The sequence below is a fragment of the Cherax quadricarinatus genome, chromosome 44 (genome assembly GCF_038502225.1).
Source record: "Cherax quadricarinatus isolate ZL_2023a chromosome 44, ASM3850222v1, whole genome shotgun sequence".
Classification (NCBI taxonomy): Eukaryota; Metazoa; Arthropoda; class Malacostraca; order Decapoda; family Parastacidae; genus Cherax; species Cherax quadricarinatus.
This window is the reverse complement of record NC_091335.1, coordinates 17329400-17351840: the sequence shown is the minus strand read 5'-3', so window position 1 is coordinate 17351840 and position 22441 is coordinate 17329400. Positions and strand designations below refer to the sequence as shown.

Below are 22441 nucleotides of genomic sequence, written 5' to 3'. Positions count from 1 at the left end.
CACCATGCGAATTTTTCAGGACATGAACCATCGTTCGGTCGATTTTTTGCTGTTGGATTCAAAGGAAAATTCAGGATGCAAACTTCTCCCTCAAGGGAGGCTCCTTATATAAATAAATAAAATATTTATTTCTTTGCAAAGGTTACAATGTGTGTTTACATATCATAATATAATTGGAGCAAAGAAAGCCACTATCATGCCGAGGCATTTCAGGAAGACTTAACCTAATAATAATAGATTACTTAAGTCTAGACAGGTGAAAAGTGTACTAGTAGTGGTTACCAATGTTTTGCTGATAGTGGCACCAACTACTGGCAGCCTTTTGAAGTTTCTCCTTACTGTTATTATTTTATTATTATTATATTGTATTCTTATTATTGTTGTTATTGTTATAACAATTATTATTAGTAGTACGTGATGATGGGCTCTTGATCCAGGAAAGTGGATCTGTCCTCCAGTTCCCTAAATAATAATAATAAAAACAATAATTATATGTATGTATTAATAATAATAATTATAATAATGGAAATCAAATTAATACGTTCCTGACACCCCAAAGCATGAAAAAAAAAAAAATTACCACATGAAATATTAATTTTAATACACACAAACTGAAGAAGACATGTACAATTACATGACACTTACCTTTATTGAAGATCTGGTGATGACTGATGGGATGGGAGGAGGGGTGTGTGTGGATGGTGTTAATGTTTAGAAGGGGAATCCCCTTCCATTAGGACTTGAGGTGGCAATCCCCTTCCATTAGGACTTGAGGTGGCAAGTCCTTTTCCGGGGTTACTTCCCTTCTTTTTTTAATGCCACTAGGACCAGCTTGAGAGTCACTGGACCTCTGTCGCACAACATATCTGTCCATAGAGCTCTGTACCTCCCATTCCTTTAAGATTTGTCTAAAATGGGCCATAACATTGTCATTGTAATAGTCACCAGCACGGCTTGCAATAGCTGTGTTAGGGTGATTTTCATCCATAAAGGTTTGCAGTTCAACCCACTTTGCACACATTTCCTTAATCTTTGAAGTAGGCACAATGGATTCCACAATTGGCATAGGCATCTCAGGGTTAGCCCCAAACCCTTCAAAATCTTTCTTAATTTCCATACTAATTCTCACCCTTTTTATCACAGGGTTGGCACTAGAAGCTTTCTTGGGGCCCAGGGTGACTTATTTTGCAGGTGCAATCACTAAAAACACTGTGATAATATGAAATGTTCCGATTGTATGTTTGGATGCGACTGCGGTGGCTGGCTTGTAAACACTGGCACCCACGGGACAAGTGAGGCGCACTCAGGCCACACGTGGACACGTCTCGAACGGAACGAATCACATTGAGTGAGTTTTTTAGCGCTAGCCGAGGCAAAATTTTTGCGTTAAAATGTATCGCTAGGCGGATTTAGCGTTATGCGATGTGTTCGTTAGGCGAGGGTCCACTGTATTTGCATACAATCAGCAAGAAGTGATTAGAAACTATGAAAAAAGCTAGAGAAACAAAGAAGGCAGCAGCATAGAGTGAGGCAGCTGGCCGCCACCACCACCACTGTGATCATGTCTTCACCTACATATATATGTCTTGATCACACCTGTGGTTACATATGAGACAACCTTACCACTAATCATTGATAAACACAAGCTAGGTGTGGGGTTATGACCTGGGAAGATACTACAGTGGGAGAGTAAATGGCCTATTTTATTCATTCTAGAGTATATATCATGTTTCTATGTTATTAATATTGTTTATTATGTCATATTAGATGAATTGTGATAGATAATGGAGCCACAGAGTTGATATTAGCATTACTTTGTCATGCCTCCTGAGAGGCTGGAACAGATTAACTGCATTTCAATTAATTTAAATGAGGAAAATTGACTCAGCATATGAACAAATCAGGATACGAACAAGGTCACGGAGCGGATTAAATTTGTAAGCCGAGGTTCCACTGTACATACACAGTACACCCATTATGTACCTTAAAATATGTGTAGTGTTAATGTAGGGTGAGAGTGAGTTGTATTTGTAGGAAGTCAGGTATGGTAGCCAGCCAGGTCAGTCCACCCCATCCCACCCATATGTAATATATGTACTATGACATTTAATTAAAGCGCCCCAGAGCGATAAAATACATTCTTTTATTACTTTAAAATATGTGTAGTCTTAACCCTTTCAGGGTTGGCAGTCCCTCTCCTAAACTTATCAGGATCAGAAAAAAAAAAGAAAAAAAAAATTATTTTTTCTTATGAAATGATAGAGAATCTCTCCCGATCATAATGACTCCAAAAGTATGAAATTTGGTGGAAAACTTACAGAATTATGCTCTTGCAAAGTTAGCGGTCTCGACGATGTGTACGCATCGGTGACTTCGCCCACTTTCAGCCCTATTATCGGTCAATTCCAATGTACCAGTCGACAAAAATCATACCAATTTCGCTACAACTTCATTTTGTCTATCGAATGAGTACAAGAAACCACCCATTTACCGATTTCAACTAGCCAATAATGTAGTCAGAAATTGGCAATTTTGCCAATTTCACACAAATTTCAAAAGATGCCAATTTCCAAATAGGGTCCAGAATAAACAAGACAGACATTCCTGGCACTAAAATAACATTTCATCTGTTGATTACTCATGTCCCCAGGCCTCTGCTACATTTCTTTTGCTTTCCACTTTGAATTTTTATTCTCACAAAGAATAGAAGATTTGTTATGCAGACTACTGCATTCGTGTAGAAATGGTGTAGGAATGGTATAAATAATATCAGCGCACTTGTGAAAGAATATTAGACTCGAACATTTCTGCTACTTTGAGCTCAGTTTCAAGCTACGTTTCATTGTGAAACAAATCAAAATCATCTCAATTTCCATAATATGTCTTCCATTCTATAAAATGAGACCAGGAAAACTAGAATATAACCATAAATAGCATACGAAAATACATACACTGCAAAGTCGCTGTTTTAAACCAAAAACAGGGTCGGAGTTTTCTTTTTCTCATTATGGACTGTGTGCTGCAGGATTTTTTTTTATACTGTGCACACTGCCCACATAGACCCATTCCAGCTTTCTCTCGTTAGATTTGAAGGCTCTAAAATTTATGCGTACTAGTACAGCACCAACCCTGGCGTGCAAGCCGTACTAGTATGGCTCCAACCCTGAAAGGGTTAATGTAGGGTGAGAGGCGAGTTTTATTTGTAGGAAGTCAGGTTTGGGAGGTATGGTAGCCAGCCAGGTCAGCCCACCCCACCCACACGTAATATACAGTAGGGCCCCGCTTTACGGTGTTCCGCTAATACGGTCATTTCAAATTATGACCAAAACTCGCTATACGGCTCCCCCCACCTGACTTTCTAATACGGTCACCGTGCCCCACCCAGTTTGTTTACATTCTCTGTGAGATCCAAGCACTAAGTCTCTCCATTATGTCTGGAAACTCCAAAATTTCAAGTGTTTTTAAAAGTTATTTCATATTTTATATATACTCTGATAATTATACTTATGTATACCTGTACCTAAATAAACTTACATACTGTGCTGGCATGCAGGAACACATTAAAATCAGTAAGTGTGTCTTATAATCACCGAGTCTCATTTAAATGTAGTATATTACGTTAATATACATATTTTCATTAATCCATCTATGATATTTTTTCAAAATTATATAATAAACATGATGCATAACACATAAAGATGATAAACACACCCCACAATAGAATAAATAAACATAAATACGAGTTGTGGTAGCCAGACGACTTGCACAAATGACGCCATATTAGAAATGATGATAATAATAATCACCGAGTCATTAAATGTCGTATACAGTGGACCCCCGCATAGCGACTTTAATCCGTGCAAGAGGGCTGATTGTTATGCGAAATGTTCGGTATGCGAATGAATTTTCCCCATAAGAAATAATGGAAATCAAATTAATCCGTGCAAGACTCCCAAAAGTATGAAAAAAAAAATTTTACCACATGAAATATACATTTTCCTACACACAAAGAGAAGGATACATGCACAATAGTAGAGTAGTACATGCACAATATATATTGTGCATGTACTACTCTACTAAATGAAGAATAAATGACACTTACCTTTATTGAAGATGCAGCAATGACTGATGAGACACTGTGTCCTGGGAGTGCCTTTTCCTCCTGAGTACTGTAGGTCCTGTTCGGCATTTTCTTCCAGAACAGGCCTTATCACACTGTGTATGCCACTACGATTCTTAAATCTCTCAAACCAACCTTTGCTGGCTTTAAATTCACCAATATGAGCACTAGTTCCAGGCATTTTTCCCTGTTCACCTGGGTGTTAGTCGACTGGTGTGGGTTGCATCCTGGGAGACAAGATTAAGGACCCCAATGGAAATAAGTTACAGTCTTCGATGACACTGACTTTTTTGGGTTATCCTGGGTGGCAAATCCTCTGGGGTTAATTGTTTCTTGGTATTCTCAATAAGCCACACCAACAACGGTGCTACAGCAGCCAGCAGCAGCAGCTGACGGTGGTACAGCAGCAACAGACGATGCTACAGCAGCAGCAGACGATGCTACAGCAGCAGCAGACGATGCTACAGCAGCAGCAGACGATGCTACAGCAGCAGCAGACGATGCTACAGCAGCAGCAGATGATGCTACAGCAGCAGCAGACGATGCTACAGCAGCAGCAGACGATGCTACAGCAGCAGCAGACGATACTACAGCAGCAGCAGACGGTACTACAGCAGCAGCAGCAGCTGACGGTGGTACAACAGCAGCAGCAGCTGACAGTGCAGCAGCAGCTGTACCACCAATAGTAGCGATGGTTGATTGGGGTTTATTATACAACCTGGCCAGCTCGGAGACACGCACTCCACTTTCATACTTATCAATGATCTTTTTCTTCATCTCTATAGTAATTCTCACCCTTATTGCTGTAGGGTTGGCACTAGAAGCTTTCTTGGGGCCCATGGTCACTTATTTTCCAGAAAAAATCACCAAAAACACTGTAATAATACGAAATGTTCCGATTGTATGCTTGGATGTTACCGCGGAGGCTGGCTGGTAAACAATGCCACCGGCGGAACATGTGAGCGTGGCTCAGGCCGCACATTGGACGCGTCTCGGACGAAGAGCGGTGAGCGGGTTTTTGGGCAGTATGCGAGGCAAAATTTTTGCGAAAAAAGCGAGCGGTATGCGGATTGTACGGTATGCGATGCGTGCGGTATGCGGGGGTCCACTGTATTACGTTAATACGTATACACATTTTCATTAATCCATCCATGATATTTTTTTCAAAATTATATAATAAACATGATACAGTGGACCCCCGCATACCGATTTTAATCCGTGCAAGAGGGCTCATTGGTATGCGAAATAATCGGTATGCGAATGAATTTTCCCCATAAGAAATAATGGAAATCAAATTAATCCGTGCAAGACACCCAAAAGTATGAAAAAAAAATTGAACATTTTCACTAATTTGAGCTCAATTTCAAAGTCGTTTTCATCGTAAAACTAATCAAAATCATCTCTATTTCTGTAATATGTTTTCCATTCTACCAAATGAGACCAAGAAAACGAGAATACAACCATAAATACTATATGAAAATACATCTCAAAGTCGGCGTTTTAATCCAAAAACACGGTCAGAGTTTTTTTTCTCATTATGCACTGCGTGCTGCAGGAATTTTTTTTATACAGTGCACACTGACGACACAGACCCATTCTCTCACATGTGGGCCTACCAGCTTTCTCCTGCTTGATTTGAAGCCGCTAGAATTATTGAGCATATATACATCAGAAACACTGACTCATAAGACATATATATACGGCCGAAACAGTCAAAGGGTTAAATACACATGCAATTTTACACATCCTAAGCATATAATATGTCAATATCTACAGTACTAACATAAAAGCTATGCCTAATTCAAAATAACCTACGCGGAAGAGTCTATGCCTTGCAGTCTTCTTGGGTAAAGCCCATTTCCTTAAGTACAGATCAAATAAAGAACATTCTGACTTTAGTATCTTAGGTGGAGGGCTTTTATCCTTCTTATCTTCTTGCTGATTTTCAGACTGTCCTCTCATTCCTACTTTATACCAATCTCCTGGATTAATTATATCCTTCCTACACTCAGCAGTCAACCATGAGTCACACTGAAATGAATTTAATTTAATCTTCTAAAAAATCTTTTCTATAACATAAGATCAATTTTTTTTAACAAACTGGCCATATCCCACCAAGGTAGGGTGACCTAAAAAGAAAAAAAGGAGAAGGGGTTACTAGCCCCTTGCTCCTGGCACTTTAGTCACCTCTTACGACACGCTTGGCTTATGGAGGAAGAATTCTGTTCCACTTCTCCATGGAGATACGAGGAAATAAACAAGAGCAAGAACTAGTAATAAAATAAAAGAAAACCCAGAGGGGGGTGTGTGTATATATATGCTTGTACATGCATGTGTAATGTGACCTAAGTGTAAGTAGAAGTAACAAGATGTACTTGAAATCTTGCATGTTCACGAGTCAGAAAAAAAGACACCAGCAATCCTACCATCATATAAAACAATTACAGGTTTGCATTTTACACTCATTTGGCAGGACGGTAGTACCTCCCTGGACGGTTGCTGTCTACCAACCTACTACCAAGGAAGGTCAATTTATGTATTTAAAAAATAAAAGTACGTAATGCAGAAAGAAATGACAAATACTGTACAGTATTCTTTGGTATAAACCTTGGTAATAAATACCGACAAGTTGGTTTAGAAAGACACGTAAGCAAACACTATAACATATTTATTAGAAAACGTTTCGGTCCCAGGACCGAAACGTTTTCTAATAAATATGTTATAGTGTTTGCTTACGTGTCTTTCTAAACCAACAGTATTCTTTAAAGTCAATCTCTATACTTACCTGCTTTTTATATATTTTTTTTTATATTTCTAACATAGCAAACACTCCTTGGGTCTGTACACACTGACAACCTGCACATGAATGTGTACACTCACCTACTGTGGTCACAAAGATTGAATACCAGCTCACAAGGTGAAACTGAAGCACCCTATTATCAAGGATTGTCATATTTATACTTTATTTCATATCAAGTAGCCTGCCCAGAAACTGATTAACCTCTATGTGTTTAGCCCCCTCCCCCATGAATATAATAATAATAATAATAATTTTTTTTTTTTTTTTTTTTTTTTTTTTTTCAACAAGTCGGCCGTCTCCCACCGAGGCAGGGTGACCCAAAAAAGAAAGAAAATTCCCAAAAAGAAAATACTTTCATCATTCAACACTTTCACCACACCTGCACACTATCACTGTTTTCGCAGAGGTGCCCAGAACACAACAGTTCAGAAGCATACACATACAAAGATACACAACACATCCCTCCAAACTGCCAACATCCCGAAACCCCTCCCCTAGAGCGCAGGCACCGCACCTCCCACTTCCAGGACTCAAATCCGGCTACACAAAAACAACCGGCTTCCATGAATCCCCCCACCAAACATCACCCCGCCCACACTCCAACAGATCGTCAGGTCCCAAGCACCACCCGTCTCCATTCACTCCCAACACGCTCACGCACGCCCGCTGGAAGTCCAAGCCCCCCGCCCACAAAACCTCCCCCACCCCCTCCCTCCAACCCCCCCGAGGACGACCCCCACCCCGCCCCCCCTCCCCCACAGATCTACATGCTTTCCATATCACTCCACCCCGATCCACTCTCTCCAAATGACCAAACCACCCCAACAACCCCTCCCGTGCCCTCCGACCAACACCCTTATCAACTCCACACCCCCTCCCAACTTCCACACTCCGAACCCTCCGCACAATATTCACACCACACACTGCCCCCAAACAGGACATCTCCACTGCCTCCAACCATCTCCCCGCCGCCGCACCCACCACCCAAGCTTCACACCCATATAAGAGCGTTGGCACCACTACACCTTCACACACTCCCCCCTCTGCCTCCACAGACAACGCTTCCCGACTCCACACATACCTCAACGCACCACCCACCCCCCCTCCCTCATCAACTCCATGACCAACCTCATCCTTCACAAATCCATCCGCCGACACGTCAACCCCCAAGCATCTGAAAACATTCACTTCCTCCACACTCCCCCTCCCCAATTTGATATCCAACCCCTCTCCATCTAAATCATTTGATAGCCCCATCACCCCACTCCCCCCCATGTTCACCTTCAACCCTCCACCCCCACACACATTCCCAAACTCATCCACCAACCTTTGCAACCTTTCCCCAGAATCTCCCATAAGCACAGTATCATCAGCAAAAAGCAACCGTGCCAATTCCCACTTTGAATTTGATTCCCCAAAACTCAATCCCACCCCTCTACCGAACACCCCAGCACTCACCTCCCCCACAACCCCATCCACAAATATATCAAACAACCATGGTGACACCACACACCCCCGTCCAAGACCCACTTTTACCGGGAAGCACTCCTCCTCTCCTCCACACACCCCAACCCGAGCCCCACCATCCTCACAAAAACTCCCCACAGCATTTAACAACTTACCACCCACTCCACACACCCGCAACATCTGCCACATCGCTCCCCCATCCACTCTATCACACGCCCCCTCCAAATCCATAAATGCAACAAAAACTTCCCTACCTTTATCTAAATACTGTTCACATATATGCTTCAATGCAAACACCCGATCTACACATCCCCCACCCACTCTGACACCCTGCTCATCCGCAACCCTACACTCCGTCTCACCCCCAATTCCCCCAATTACAACCCCACCGTACACCCTTCCTGGCACACTCAGCAAACTCACTCCTCTATAACCCCCACAGTCTCTTTTGTCCCCCTTCCCTGTATATATATTTTTTTTTTTTTTTTTTCAACAATTCGGCCGTCTCCCACCGAGGCAGGGTGACCCAAAAAATAATAATAATAATAATAATAATACTTTCATCATCATTCAACACTTTCACCACACTCGCACATTATCACTGTTTTTGCAGAGGTGCTCAGAATACAACAGTCTAGAAGCATACACATATAAAGATACACAACATATCCCTCCAAACTGCCAATATCCCAAACCCCTCCTTTAAAGTGCAGGCATTGTACTTCCCATTTCCAGGACTCAAGTCCGACTATATGAAAATAACCGGTTTCCCTGAATCCCTTCACTAAATATTACCCTGCTCACACTCCAACAGATCGTCAGGTCCCAAGTACCATATAATAATAATAATAATAATAATAATAATGTACCACCCCTTTCCTTAGTATAATCATTTGGATACCAACCTCAACTGTGTATAATGTACTAGAATGCAGAGGACCAATCCTGTATACAATGCACTAATGTGCATAGTTTTCATGGCTTCATTTCTGCCAGCTGTTGCCATTTTAGGCCTCAGTTCAACAGACTTGGTTGCCTACCACCACCTTGTATCTACAAAAAACTCTAGGACCAGGCAGATCCACGCAGTGCATCATGGGAAACTATACCTTGGAGGCACAAGTAAGCAATGCAACCAGGACCAGTGTTACCACCATCAGCTGCCCTGTCAGCCATTAGTGTACAAAGCTGGCAGGAAGATGCCTCATTTGTTCCAAATTTATTACAATTTCATGATACTGATAACAGAATTCAGTCAAAAGCACACTAAAATACAGTGGACCCCCGCATAACGATTACCTCCGAATGTGACCAATTATGTAAGTGTATTTATGTAAGTGCGTTTGTACGTGTATGTTTGGGGGTCTGAAATGGACTAATCTACTTCACAATATTTCTTATGGGAACAAATTCGGTCGGTACTGGCACCTGAACATACTTCTGGAGTGAAAAAATATCGTTAACCGGGGGTCCACTGTATATAGATTTTTAACCCAGAATAACCCAGTAAAGCCAAGTAATGTGACCTGTTTCCATAATTTGAGGACTATCACATCTTGAAAGTATGTGGAGCTGACAAGACAACTTATTTCTTCCAAATTTATTTAAATTTCATTCTACTAAAAATTAAATTCCTACGTAGTAGGATGGAAGTCAGCAACCACCCAGAGATGTACTACTGTCCTGCCAAGTGAGTGTAAAACAGAAACCTGTAACTGTTTTACATGATGGTAGGCGGTAGGATTGCTGGTGTCTTTTTTGTCTCAAACACGTGGGACACCAGGTATATCTTGCTATTTCTACTTGCACTTAGGTCACACTGCACATGCATATACATATATACAAACTCTTTGGGTTTCCTTCTCTTTTCTCAATAGTTCTTGTTCTTTTTTTTTCCCCTCTTATCTCCATGGGGAAGTGGAATAGAATGGGTCCTCTGTAAGCCATGCATGTCATAAGAGGCGACTAAAATGCCGGGAGCAAGGGGCTAGTAACCCCTTCTGTATAAATTACCAAATTTTGAAAGAGAAACTTTCGTTTTTCTTTTTAGCTCACCCTGTCGGTTGGCTACAGCCAATGCATTGGGTTAAAAAAAAAAAATTGAAAATTTTGACCTTAATATGAACTTTACAGATGAACTTTAACATTCAACATGAAAAACATTTACAATAAATATAACATGCACACACACAAAGATACAAAAGAACCATAAAATATAACAAATTAATATTATAATATATACAGCATGTGGCAAAATGACAAGACATGCACTGCAGTGACACAAATTCTAAAGTTTTATCTACAAGGTATTAGTTATCCTAAATATTTATTATTTTAAACCAGTGCTTTTCAACCTTTTTTGGATTGGGTTACAAACCCCTCAAAAGTTCTCTCACAACCTAGGGCACAACCATTACAAGACTGACCACACATCACAACCTAGGGAACCTTCATTATGAGGCCAACCAAACATCAGATAAGTGGTTCCTTGAATTCAATCCAAGTAAATGCAAGGCTATGAAGACTGGGGAAAAAGACAAAAAGACTGAAAACAGGGTACAGACTAGAGTAACAGAGGCTGTAGACTTCACTCAGAAAAAAAGACCTAGGGGAAACCATAGTTTCCAGTATAAAGGCAGAGGCTCACTTCAGCCAGATAACCTCTGCAGCCAATGCTCATCTGGCAAATCTAAGAGTAGCCTTCCGGAGTCTGAACAGAGTCACTAGAAAAGTGCAGAAGTGTGCAACAAGGCTTGTTCCTGAGCTAAGGGGCATGAGCTATGTGGAGAGGCTGAAGCTAATGGAACTGGACCTCACAACATTGGAGGACAAAAGAACCAGGGGGGCATAACATACAAAATACCCAGGGAATTGATAAGGCAGTCAGAGACAGGTTGTTTGAAAGGCAAGAAAAGGGAACTCAGGGACACTATTGGAAGTTAAAGGCACAAATGAGCCAAAGAGATGTTAGGAAGTATTTCTTCAATCTTAAGAGTGGTCAGAACTGAAATAACCTCGATGAAGAAGTGGTGGAGGCAAGCTCTACACATAGTTTTAAGAGCAGGTATGACAAGGGCCCACGTGGCTAAGAGGGAGAGACTATGAGAAGTGCCAAGTTAAGAGCAGGGCCAGGATCTGAGAACCAACCCTTGTAACCCCATATAGGCAAGTACAGATAGATGAGCACACATGCATGCACACACAAAATAAAGAAAACTGGCTATTTCATTTTCTCCTTTGCATTCTAGCCCACATGATAATAAGAATGCTCATAATCCACAAAAATCCTTGTAATCATCTAAATATAATACCCCTGCTCCACTTTGGTGTGTGGATTAAAAATAAAATTATGTTTTTGATTTATGAAGGAGGTTAATCATAGAATTGATGAGGGAAAAAAGGCGAGTGGTGCGTTGAGGTATATGTGGAGACAAAAAACATTATCTATGGAGGCAAAGGGAATGTATGAAAGTATAGTAGTACCAACACTCTTATATGGGTGTGAAGCTTGGGTTGTGAATGCAGCAGCGAGGAGGTGGTTGGAGGAAGTGGAGATGTCCTGTCTAAGGGCAATGTGTGGTGTAAATATTATGCAGAAAATTCGGAGTGTGGAAATTAGGAGAAGGTGGGGAGTTAATAAAAGTATTAGTCAGAGGGCTGAAGAGGGGTTGTTGAGGTGGTTTGGTCATTTAGAGAGAATGGATCAAAGTAGAATGACATGGAGAGTGTATAAATCTGTAGGGGAAGGAAGGCGGGGTAGGGGTCGTCCTCGAAAAGGTTGGAAGGAAGGGGTAAGGGAGGTTTTGTGGGTGAGGGGTTTGGACTTCCAGCAGGCGTGCGTGAGCATGTTAGATAGGAGTGAATGGAGACGAATGGTATTTGGGACCTGACGATCTGTTGGAGTGTGAGCAGAGTAATATTTAGTGAAGGGATTCAGGGAAACCGGTTATTTTTATATAGCTGGACTTGAGTCCTGGAAATGGGAAGTACAATGCCTACATTCTAAAGGAGGGGTTCGGGATATTGGCAGTTTAAAGGGATATGTTGTGTATCTTTATACATATATACTTCTAAGCTGTTGTGTTCTGAGCACCTCTGCAAAAACAGTGATTATGTGTGAGTGAGGTGAAAGAGTTGAATGATGATGAAAGTATTTTCTTTTTGGGGATTTTCTTTCTTTTTGGGTCACCCTGGCTCGGTGGGAGACAGCTGACTTGTTAAAAAAAACTATAATTTATTACAAATTTTTAAATTGTATCAAATGTCAAAGTATATGGTGTCTATCATAAAGTTAGAACAAACCATGCTATATAAAATAAAAACAACCATTCATTTGACACAAGTGTTCATCTTTCAGTTGATGGCTTTTTGTGTTGTGTTTTATGTATCTGCTTATCCTAAGGAGTGATCTCTTCTCTGACATCACCTCACATTAGTGTATCGAAGAATAGGAGGCAGCTCCATTGCTTAGTTTCAACAATGACCCAAGTAAAAAATACTTTTTTCCAAGAGGTATATGACTGGTATACAAACAAAAGTGGTCAAGCCAAGTCACCCCGGATTACCACAGCTAACCAGTTCACCCCAGCTTACCAGGTCACCCTGGATCACCCCAGCTAACTAGGTCACCCTGGATCACCCGAGTTAACTAGGTCACCCCAGATCACCCAAGTTAACCAGGTCACCCTGAACCACCTCAGCTAACCAGGTCACCTCAGCTAATGAATCACCCCAGGTAACCAGGCCATCCTGGATCACCCCAGTTAACCAGGTCACCCTGGATCACCCTAGTTAACCAGGTCACCCCAGATAACCCGAGTTAACCAGATCACCCTGGATCACCCGAATTAACCAGGTCACCCCAGTTAACCAGGTCAACCTGACTGAAAAGCACTAATGTAAACAATAAAAGAAGCAGCTGATTTTGCATTCATGTAACAATCATACTGTATCATCACTCTGGAATTAATTACAGTTCCAGTAGTAACATGCAAGCTACAGTTCATTACCTTGGGGTTTCTATGGTGTTCCTGAAGGCTTGATCTACTAGCAAAGCTGTCAATTTGCCTCAACTCTCCACGCTTATGAAAAGGTAAAAAATGCAACCCAACCATTCAGTATTTGCGTACACTTCTAAGAGGAAAAGTTCTTATTTCACTCTTATCGCACTAAAATCAACTAAAATGAAAAAAATATTTAAAACATAACAAATGAATTTACTACTGTAAAAGCATCAAACTTTTTATATTACAAAGGAAATTCACCAAGCACTTAAATCTGCTAATACATATATGCATATATGTGTATGCCTGTCCTGTGCGACAACATGCAAATTAAAAACTCACAGCAATAATGGCATTAAAATTATACATATAAGTACATAATAATAATACAAGAAGTACAGTAATAGTAATTATTTGAAACACACTACATCATTATGGCATACAGGAATACAGAACAAAGTACATGCAATTTAACCAAGTATGTACAAAATTTTCATTTTTTTTTTTTTTTTTTTTTTTTTTGCAAAAGAATATATGTAATTAAGAAATTCCAGACAGTATTTTTAAATAGAAATCTTTCTTCTTCTTCTTTCAACAAACTGGCCATATCCCACGGAAGCAGGTCGACTCAAAAAGAAAAACAAAAGTTTCTCTTTTTAGCTTTAGTAATGTATATAGGAGAAGGGGTCACTAGCCCCTTGCTTCTTAAATAGAAATATTAAATTACAAATAACTGCTAACCCTTCATATAAGTATATCCAATCTGTACTTTTCAAATTATATTTCTAACATATCTGCACTGGAAATTGACAAAACTACATAAATTCTTTTACAGAGAAATATGTAGCCTAAATACCATAATGGTTTTAATGAAAAACTGGAGGATTTCAGTATTTTTTTTTTTTTTTCAACAAGTCGGCCGTCTCCCACCGAGGCAGGGTGACCCAAAAAAGAAAGAAAATCCCCAAAAAGAAAATACTTTCATCATCATTCAACACTTTCACCACACTCACACATTATCACTGTTTTTGCAGAGGTGCTCAGAATACAACAGTTTAGAAGCATATACGTATAACGATACACAACATATCCCTCCAAACTGCCAATATCCCAAACCCCTCCTTTAAAGTGCAGGCATTGTACTTCCCATTTCCAGAACTCAAGTCCGACTATATGAAAATAACCGGTTTCCCTGAATCCCTTCACTAAATATTACCCTGCTCACACTCCAACAGATCGTCAGGTCCCAAGTATCATTCGTCTCCATTCACTCCTATCTAACACGCTCATGCACGCTTGCTGGAAGTCCAAGCCCCTCGCCCACAAAACCTCCTTTACCCCCTCTTTCCAACCCCTTCGAGGACGACCCCTACCCCTCCTTCCTTCCCCTATAGATTTATATGCTTTCCATGTCATTCTACTTTGATCCATTCTCTCTAAATGACCAAACCACCTCAACAACCCCTCTTCTGCCCTCTGACTAATACTTTTATTAACTCCACACCTTTTCCTAATTTCCACACTCCGAATTTTCTGCATAATATTTACACCACACATTGCCCTTAGACAGGACATCTCCACTGCCTCCAACCGTCTCCTCACTGCTGCATTTACCACCCAAGCTTCACATCCATATAAGAGTGTTGGTACTACTATACTTTCATACATTCCCTTCTTTGCCTCCATAGATAACGTTTTTTGACTCCACATATACCTCAATGCACCACTCACCTTTTTTCCCTCATCAATTCTATGATTAACCTCATCCTTCATAAATCCATCCGCCGACACGTCAACTCCCAAGTACATGTATCTGAAAACATTCACTTCTTCCATACTCCTCCTCCCCAATTTGATATCCAATTTTTCTTTATCTAAATCATTTGATACCCTCATCACCTTACTCTTTTCTATGTTCACTTTCAACTTTCTACCTTTACACACATTCTCAAACTCATCCACTAACCTTTGCAATTTTTCTTTAGAATCTCCCATAAGCACAGTATCATCAGCAAAAAGTAACTGTGTCAATTCCCATTTTGAATTTGATTCCCCATAATTTAATCCCACCCCTCTCCCGAACACCCTAGCATTTACTTCTTTTACAACCCTATCTATAAATATATTAAACAACCATGGTGACATTACACATCCCTGTCTAAGACCTACTTTTACCGGGAAGTATTCTCCCTCTCTTCTACACACCCTAACCTGAGCCTCACTATCCTCATAAAAGCTCTTTACAGCATTTAGTAACTTACCACCTATTCCATATACTTGCAACATCTGCCACATTGCTCCTCTGTCCACTCTATCATATGCCTTTTCTAAATCCATAAATGCAATAAAAACTTCCCTACCTTTATCTAAATACTGTTCACATATATGCTTCAATGTAAACACTTGATCTACACATCCCCTACCCACTCTGAAGCCTCCCTGCTCGTCCGCAATCCTACATTCTGTCTTACCTCTAATTCTTTCAATTATAACCCTACCGTATACTTTTCCTGGTATACTCAGTAAACTTATTCCTCTATAATTTTTACAATCTCTTTTGTCAATGTAATCAAATATAACATCAAGAAAACTTATTAATTTAAAAGTTAACACAACATATCAAATAAAATTATGGAAAACATTCGCACAGATTAATGTAAAACTATAAATTAAAAGAAGTTTATTATTTTTTATTATTATCACACTGGCCGATTCCCACCAAGGCAGGGTGGCCCAAAAAAGAAAAACTTTCACCATCATTCACTCCATCACTGTCTTGCCAGAAGGGTGCTTTACACTACAGTTTTTAAACTGCAACATTAACACCCCTCCTTCAGAGGGGTGTTAATGATTACTTACCTTAGACTGTTCCCTGATTTCCTGTTCATAAGTAGAGGGTGCATTACCATGTGCACGCCGAACTGGAATGTTGCGAGACTTATCCTCCTCTCCTGCGAGTGAAGATACCAGCGATGCATCTGGGCGGAAATCTGGGTGCTTTGTATTTATGTAGGCCAGCTCAATTGCAACAAGATTTTCAACCTTCAAAAAAAAAAACAAGAAATATATCCTCAAAACTGATCAATACTCTGGCTGAATATTAATACATGAAATGGAAAATCAGTACAATCATTAAACATTCTATTCAACTTGGAAAACAAAACTTTAATCAATGCATACCATTGCATTGGTGGGAGGAAGACGCCTTCGTAATAACTGAGTGACAACATCCACAATTTTCTCATGAAGCTTTGGAAATCTGAGCATTTCTTGTTGAACCTTGATATTAAAATACCATGTAGAATATTAGCAATAAAATACAGAAAAACTGTACAACAGCCAACTGTACAACAAATACTGACTAGACAACACAAATTTATACCACCATTCGACTTACACAACTTGTTTGAAATACTTAAGAATTTTCAAGAGTAAACCTCCATTAACATTTCTCAAGTTTATTATATACATACATTATAAGGACCCCAGTTTAAATTTATTTTGATAATTACTGTACCTCTGTTCCACAAAACTGAATAATTCTCTGCATTTCCTCGTGCACCAGTTCAACACACCGCATGGAAGGTTCTTCAAGGCGCCGAATCTGACGCTTCACTAACAGTTCAAATGAAACCTATCAAAGATGTAGAACAAAACTTATTTCAATTAAGTATCTAATGAAAGCAATTTTGATCCAATGACCACCTCTTCCCCCTACCTTTCATATCATAAAAATAGTATCCACAAATTTTTTGCAGTATCACCATGCTGTGCCATACAATGGAAACCAGCACAATAAAAATGTCTCTCATTTAATTAATAGGGAATCATTATAAAAGCCTGGACACAAAAAAAATTAGCCTACCAAAAACACAAACTGTATAAATATTTCAACTGCAACCATTCTGTAAGTGGACCTTTTGTTTAAAGCAAATGTACAGTAATACTGTAATAAATTATGTTTAAATATACAAGGCAAAGGAATTACATTTAGAGACAAATTACAAAACTCTATTGGAGATCAGAAGTAATACGAAGAGAAAAAAGTGAAATTACACATCTTTAGACAAAGTTGCTTAAATCTTTAACAACATCCCTCTTAGGTCATCCCAAACCAATAAAATCTGATGTTGGAGGACTCCTACATCTGCCTCCTATACTTATTGCTTTTTAAACAATTATGGTATTGGTTATTACTAATCCTCTCCATATATGTATCTTGTATACTTACCCTCTTTTTTCTTAAGATATGTATTACCCATTATCAAACCTCCTTTTATACAAAATTCAATCAAAGGCCCCCCCATTACCATTTACCCCTGACATCCCAAATTTACCTACAACGCTCTTTACAACAGTTGTTCCCACTTTAGCATTTAGGTTCCCACCGCAATTACTCTCCCAATAGATTCAAAACTTCCTAAACACTCACTTAACATCTCCGAAAATCTCTCTCTCTCTCCTCTAAACTCCTCTCTTCTCCAGGTGCATAAACACTTAGTACAACCCATTTTTTTTGCATCCTACCCTTATGTTACTCCACATAATCCTTGAAGTTATACATTTATATTCTCTCTTTTCCTGCCATAACTGATCCTTCAACATTATTGCTACTTGTTCCTTAGCTCTAACTCTTTCAGATACCCCTTACCTAATCCCATACATTTCTTCCCACTGAAACTTTCATACTTAATTTTTTTTTTCATAAACACATTGGCCATTTCTCACCAAAGCAGGGTGACCCATGAAAGAAGAAACGCTTTTATCATTCACTCCATCACTGTCTTGCCAGAGGCACACCTACACTACAGCTGAAAAACCAACATATCTCCACCCTTCCTTCAGAGGGCAGGCAATATTATAAACAGTAATACTCAAATTCAATTATCAACATGAAGGCAATTTACCTCTGGAACAAATAATGCAGGTCTAGGTCCTGTAGCATTACGGATTGCTGTAAGAATATCCATTTGTGTAAGCCCAGCCAGTGGATGGATACTGTCTAATGTGCGGCCAAATGTTTCGTGGAAAATGTAACAAATACGAGCACCCCCACATCTGTTGGGAAGCAATAATTACAACTAGAATAAATTTAACATAAGATTATTACTCCTACTACAAGTAATTTCAAAATAAAAATGGCTGTTTTACAATTCCTACAGTTATGAGTGTCTTTGTTCAATCTTCCCTGAATAATGTACTTTATGTCCCTCCTTCATTTACAATATTTATACATTAAAATGGTATAAAATACCGACAGGTTGTTAGGTAAGACACATATGCAACAGTTAGGTATCTTTATTTCGAAACGTTTCGCCTACACAGTAGGCTTCTTCAGTCGAGTACAGAAAAGTTGATAGGAACAGAAGATACTTGAAGACGATGTAATCAGTCCATAACCCTTAAAGTTTTGAGGTGGTCAGTCCCTCAGTCTGGAGAAGAGCATTGTTCCATAGTATGAAACAATATGGAGATGAAGTGACAGGATGGAGCCTTATATAGCGCCAAGAGGTGAGACGTAGGTCACTAGAAGAGGTAAGAACTCAGATGTTGGGAGGTCAGGTCCCTCTCAAATCCAGCCGTTCTCACTAGTAGAGGTTGTCGAAGTTGATTATAGGTCTGTACCAAGATACCCTTGTGTTGCAGTGTCTGACAGATTGAACATTAAAATGGTATAAAATACCGACAGGTTGTTAGGTAAGACACATATGCAACAGTTAGGTATCTTTATTTTGAAACGTTTCGCCTACACAGTAGGCTTCTTCAGATACCTAACTGTTGCATATGTGTCTTACCTAACAACCTGTCGGTATTTTATACCATTTTAATGTTCAATCTGTCAGACACTGCAACACAAGGGTATCTTGGTACAGACCTACAATCAACTTCGACAACCTCTACTAGTGAGAACGGCTGGATTTGAGAGGGACCTGACCTCCCAACATCTGAGTTCTTACCTCTTCTAGTGACCTACGTCTCACCTCTTGGCGCTATATAAGGCTCCATCCTGTCACTTCATCTCCATATTGTTTCATACTATGGAACAATGCTCTTCTCCAGACTGAGGGACTGACCACCTCAAAACTTTAAGGGTGATGGACTGATTACATCGTCTTCAAGTATCTTCTGCTCCTATCAACTTTTCTGTACTCGACTGAAGAAGCCTACTGTGTAGGCGAAACGTTTCGAAATAAAGATACCTAACTGTTGCATATGTGTCTTACCTAACAACCTGTCGGTATTTTATACCATTTTAATGTTCAATCTGTCAGACACTGCAACACAAGGGTATCTTGGTACAGACCTACAATCAACTTCGACAACCTCTACTAGAGAGAACGGCTGGATTTGAGAGGTATCTAACCTCCCAACATCTGTGTTCTTACCTCTTCTAGTGACCTATGTCTCACCTCTTGGCGCTTTATAAGGCTCCATCCTGTCACTTCATCTCCATATTGTTTCATACTATGGAACAATGCTCTTCTCCAGACTGAGGGACTGACCACCACAAAACTTTAAGGGTGATGGACTGATTACATCGTCTTCAATATCTTCTGCTTCTATCAACTTTTCTGTACTCGACTGAAGAAGCCTACTGTGTAGGCGAAACGTTTCAAAATAAAGATACCTAACTGTTGCATATGTGTCTTACCTAACAACAATATTTATACAAGAATAGAACTGTACTCCTCACAACTGGTACAGCTTAGAAAGCTAGTTTGTCTACCCAGTAACTCCAATCACCATCTACTGATCATTATTTGATCACCAATGTAATGAAGAATAACTTACAATTCAGTAGTTTCAATATTCCTGGCCGTACCCTCAATTGTCTGACAATAAGCAGCATTAAACTTTGTGATAATTTGTAAGAGTGTTTGTGCCTTGTCTTGTACATCATCACCATAACTGTTTAGTAGTGATTGGAACTGAGACATCATCATCGTTACCCGGGTCTGTAAAACAAAAGCAGCAAGTGATAGTTGGTCTTTCATGATAAACTATAAACAAAAGGTAATTTACTACTTCTAACCTTAAAAGAAACCTTCCTATGCAAATTTAAAAAAGTTACACAGTTTGAAGAATTATCTACAGCACTTTAATGGTTAAAATACACAGTACTGTACTTCTAACCTGCAAAAGTGCTGATTGTATAAACCTGATTTAAAAACTGTTAACCTTCTTATATGAATTTATATCAATATACTGTAGCTTGTGAATATATTAAAGAAACAGTAGAAAAATCTGGAAAAGCAGACTACACAAAGTGTGTGAGAAGCTCAATTTTAAACCTGTACCACACTGAATAAAATAAATGAATAAAGCCAGAAGTGTTGTAATTCACCAACTGAAGCTTACTACTTAAAGCTCATACATAGTTATACATCATTATTGTAAGAGAACTCACTGATTACACTACCTTATTTTTTTTAACACACTGGTTGTCTCCCATCAAGGTAGGGTGACTACCTTTATTTTTTCAATAAAATTATAACTTTAAGAAAAATAAACTACCTTTTCTAATATGATTATGTTCTCCCCAAAATTAACAAGACTTTGTATACTGCAGAAATTAAATGTATTTTAAAATACATTAATTAGCAATCAAACAACCATTACCACCCCAACTGAAGTTCTACTCAGCCAATCTATTCACTCTGTTTTTTACAAGTTTCCTACAATAGGAGCAACATAGTAGGCCTACTGCCTATGCCAGGAAGGTCTTATATCCAACCACTCCCACTCATGTACCTGTCCACTATAGTTTTAAAGGTACTCAGTGTACAGTATTTGCTTCAATGAAGCTACCTGGTAGCTTGTCCTGCTCAGCAACAAATCTACTGCCAAACCTGTGCTTTCCTAAATCCTAACTCTTAACTTATTTAACCTGAATCTATTTACATGAGTCCTATCCTGGTCAGATATTTTTAGCACTTTTACCTCCTTTATTTAAATTCAATTTTTTCAACTTGTAAACTTCAATCACACCCTCTCCTAAGTCCATGTCTTTTTATAACATGAGAGGTTTCTTACACATGGGATTAATTTTCCAATCCAGTTAAGTATGTTTTTGAGTGCATTTATGTCTATTTTGTAACAGAGACCAGAAGTGGCATTGCCAATGAAAAACAGTATATAAAATTGAAGCAGAAGAAAGAGTGCATAGTGTGTTTGTAATGAAACTAATAGATTTCTTCATAGGCATCTTTCTACAAGAGCACAGATATCACAATTTCAAGGATACACTAGAATGTTACGTATTTCAGAGTGCAAACACTTCACCTCCAGAACTCAGTCCAGCAAGACAATTTAGCAGTCCCTTAATACATGTTATCTTGCTCACAATTCAATAGCATGCCATATACCTAAAAACTTCTGATGCAATTAAAATTATCTTCATTAAGAGTCACTTACCTTCAACTCTGGGAGACAATCTCTAATGTGGTGCATTAGCAATCTATTCAGAGTCTTGGCTAGATATGGAGTTCCATTACGGTTTGCTAAGGTTGGGTATCTCCTCTGGAGAAAAGCAGCTTCATCTGCCAAAGCTTTCTTTATTGACTATAATGAGAAACAATAATTAAAAATTAAAAAAAAAAAATGCATAACTGATAGTCTGGTTAACTAGTTCCCCCAAATCCATTTCATAAATGTTACTTTGCTCATACTCCTACAGCCCATCAAATGGCAAAAACCACTTGCCTCCATTCTGAACTAATATACATGGTGTATACATATATACACATACATACAAACATACAGCACCAGTATAGAACCCATAACTGAAAAAGCAAGTTAAGAAACTGGAGAAAGTGCAGAAGTATGCAACGAGGACTATTCCTGAGCTAAAGAGAATGAGCTACAATGAGATGCTTATGAAACTGGACCTAACAATATTGGAGGACAGAAGAACCAAGGTGGACATGATAAATAAAATCACCAGGGAATTGATAAGGCAGACTGGAATAGGTTATTTGAGAGGTGAGAAACAGGAACTTGGTGACACCATTGGAAGTTAACGGCACAGATGAGCCACAGGGATGTTAGGAA

The 22441-nt window shown here is 39.3% G+C and overlaps 1 protein-coding gene across 6 annotated transcripts in view; it reads right to left on the bottom strand.

Annotated features, from left to right (window-relative positions):
- Drp1 (dynamin related protein 1) overlaps nt 1-22441 on the bottom strand; it is a 137253-nt gene that overhangs the window by 79844 nt on the left and 34968 nt on the right. For 4 of the 6 annotated variants that reach the window (XM_070094146.1, XM_070094147.1, XM_070094150.1 and 1 more), the window contains exons 6-12: nt 21806-21952; nt 20183-20346; nt 18298-18448; nt 16908-17024; nt 16571-16669; nt 16250-16432; nt 13397-13468 (exon numbers count right to left, since the gene is read on the bottom strand). In XM_070094146.1, the coding sequence (XP_069950247.1) occupies nt 13397-13468; nt 16250-16432; nt 16571-16669; nt 16908-17024; nt 18298-18448; nt 20183-20346; nt 21806-21952 (933 nt within the window). Of the gene's footprint in view, nt 1-5875; nt 6152-13396; nt 13469-16249; nt 16433-16570; nt 16670-16907; nt 17025-18297; nt 18449-20182; nt 20347-21805; nt 21953-22441 lie in introns of those variants that run through there. The other 2 variants (XM_070094152.1, XM_070094148.1) reach the window with 2 other exon arrangements.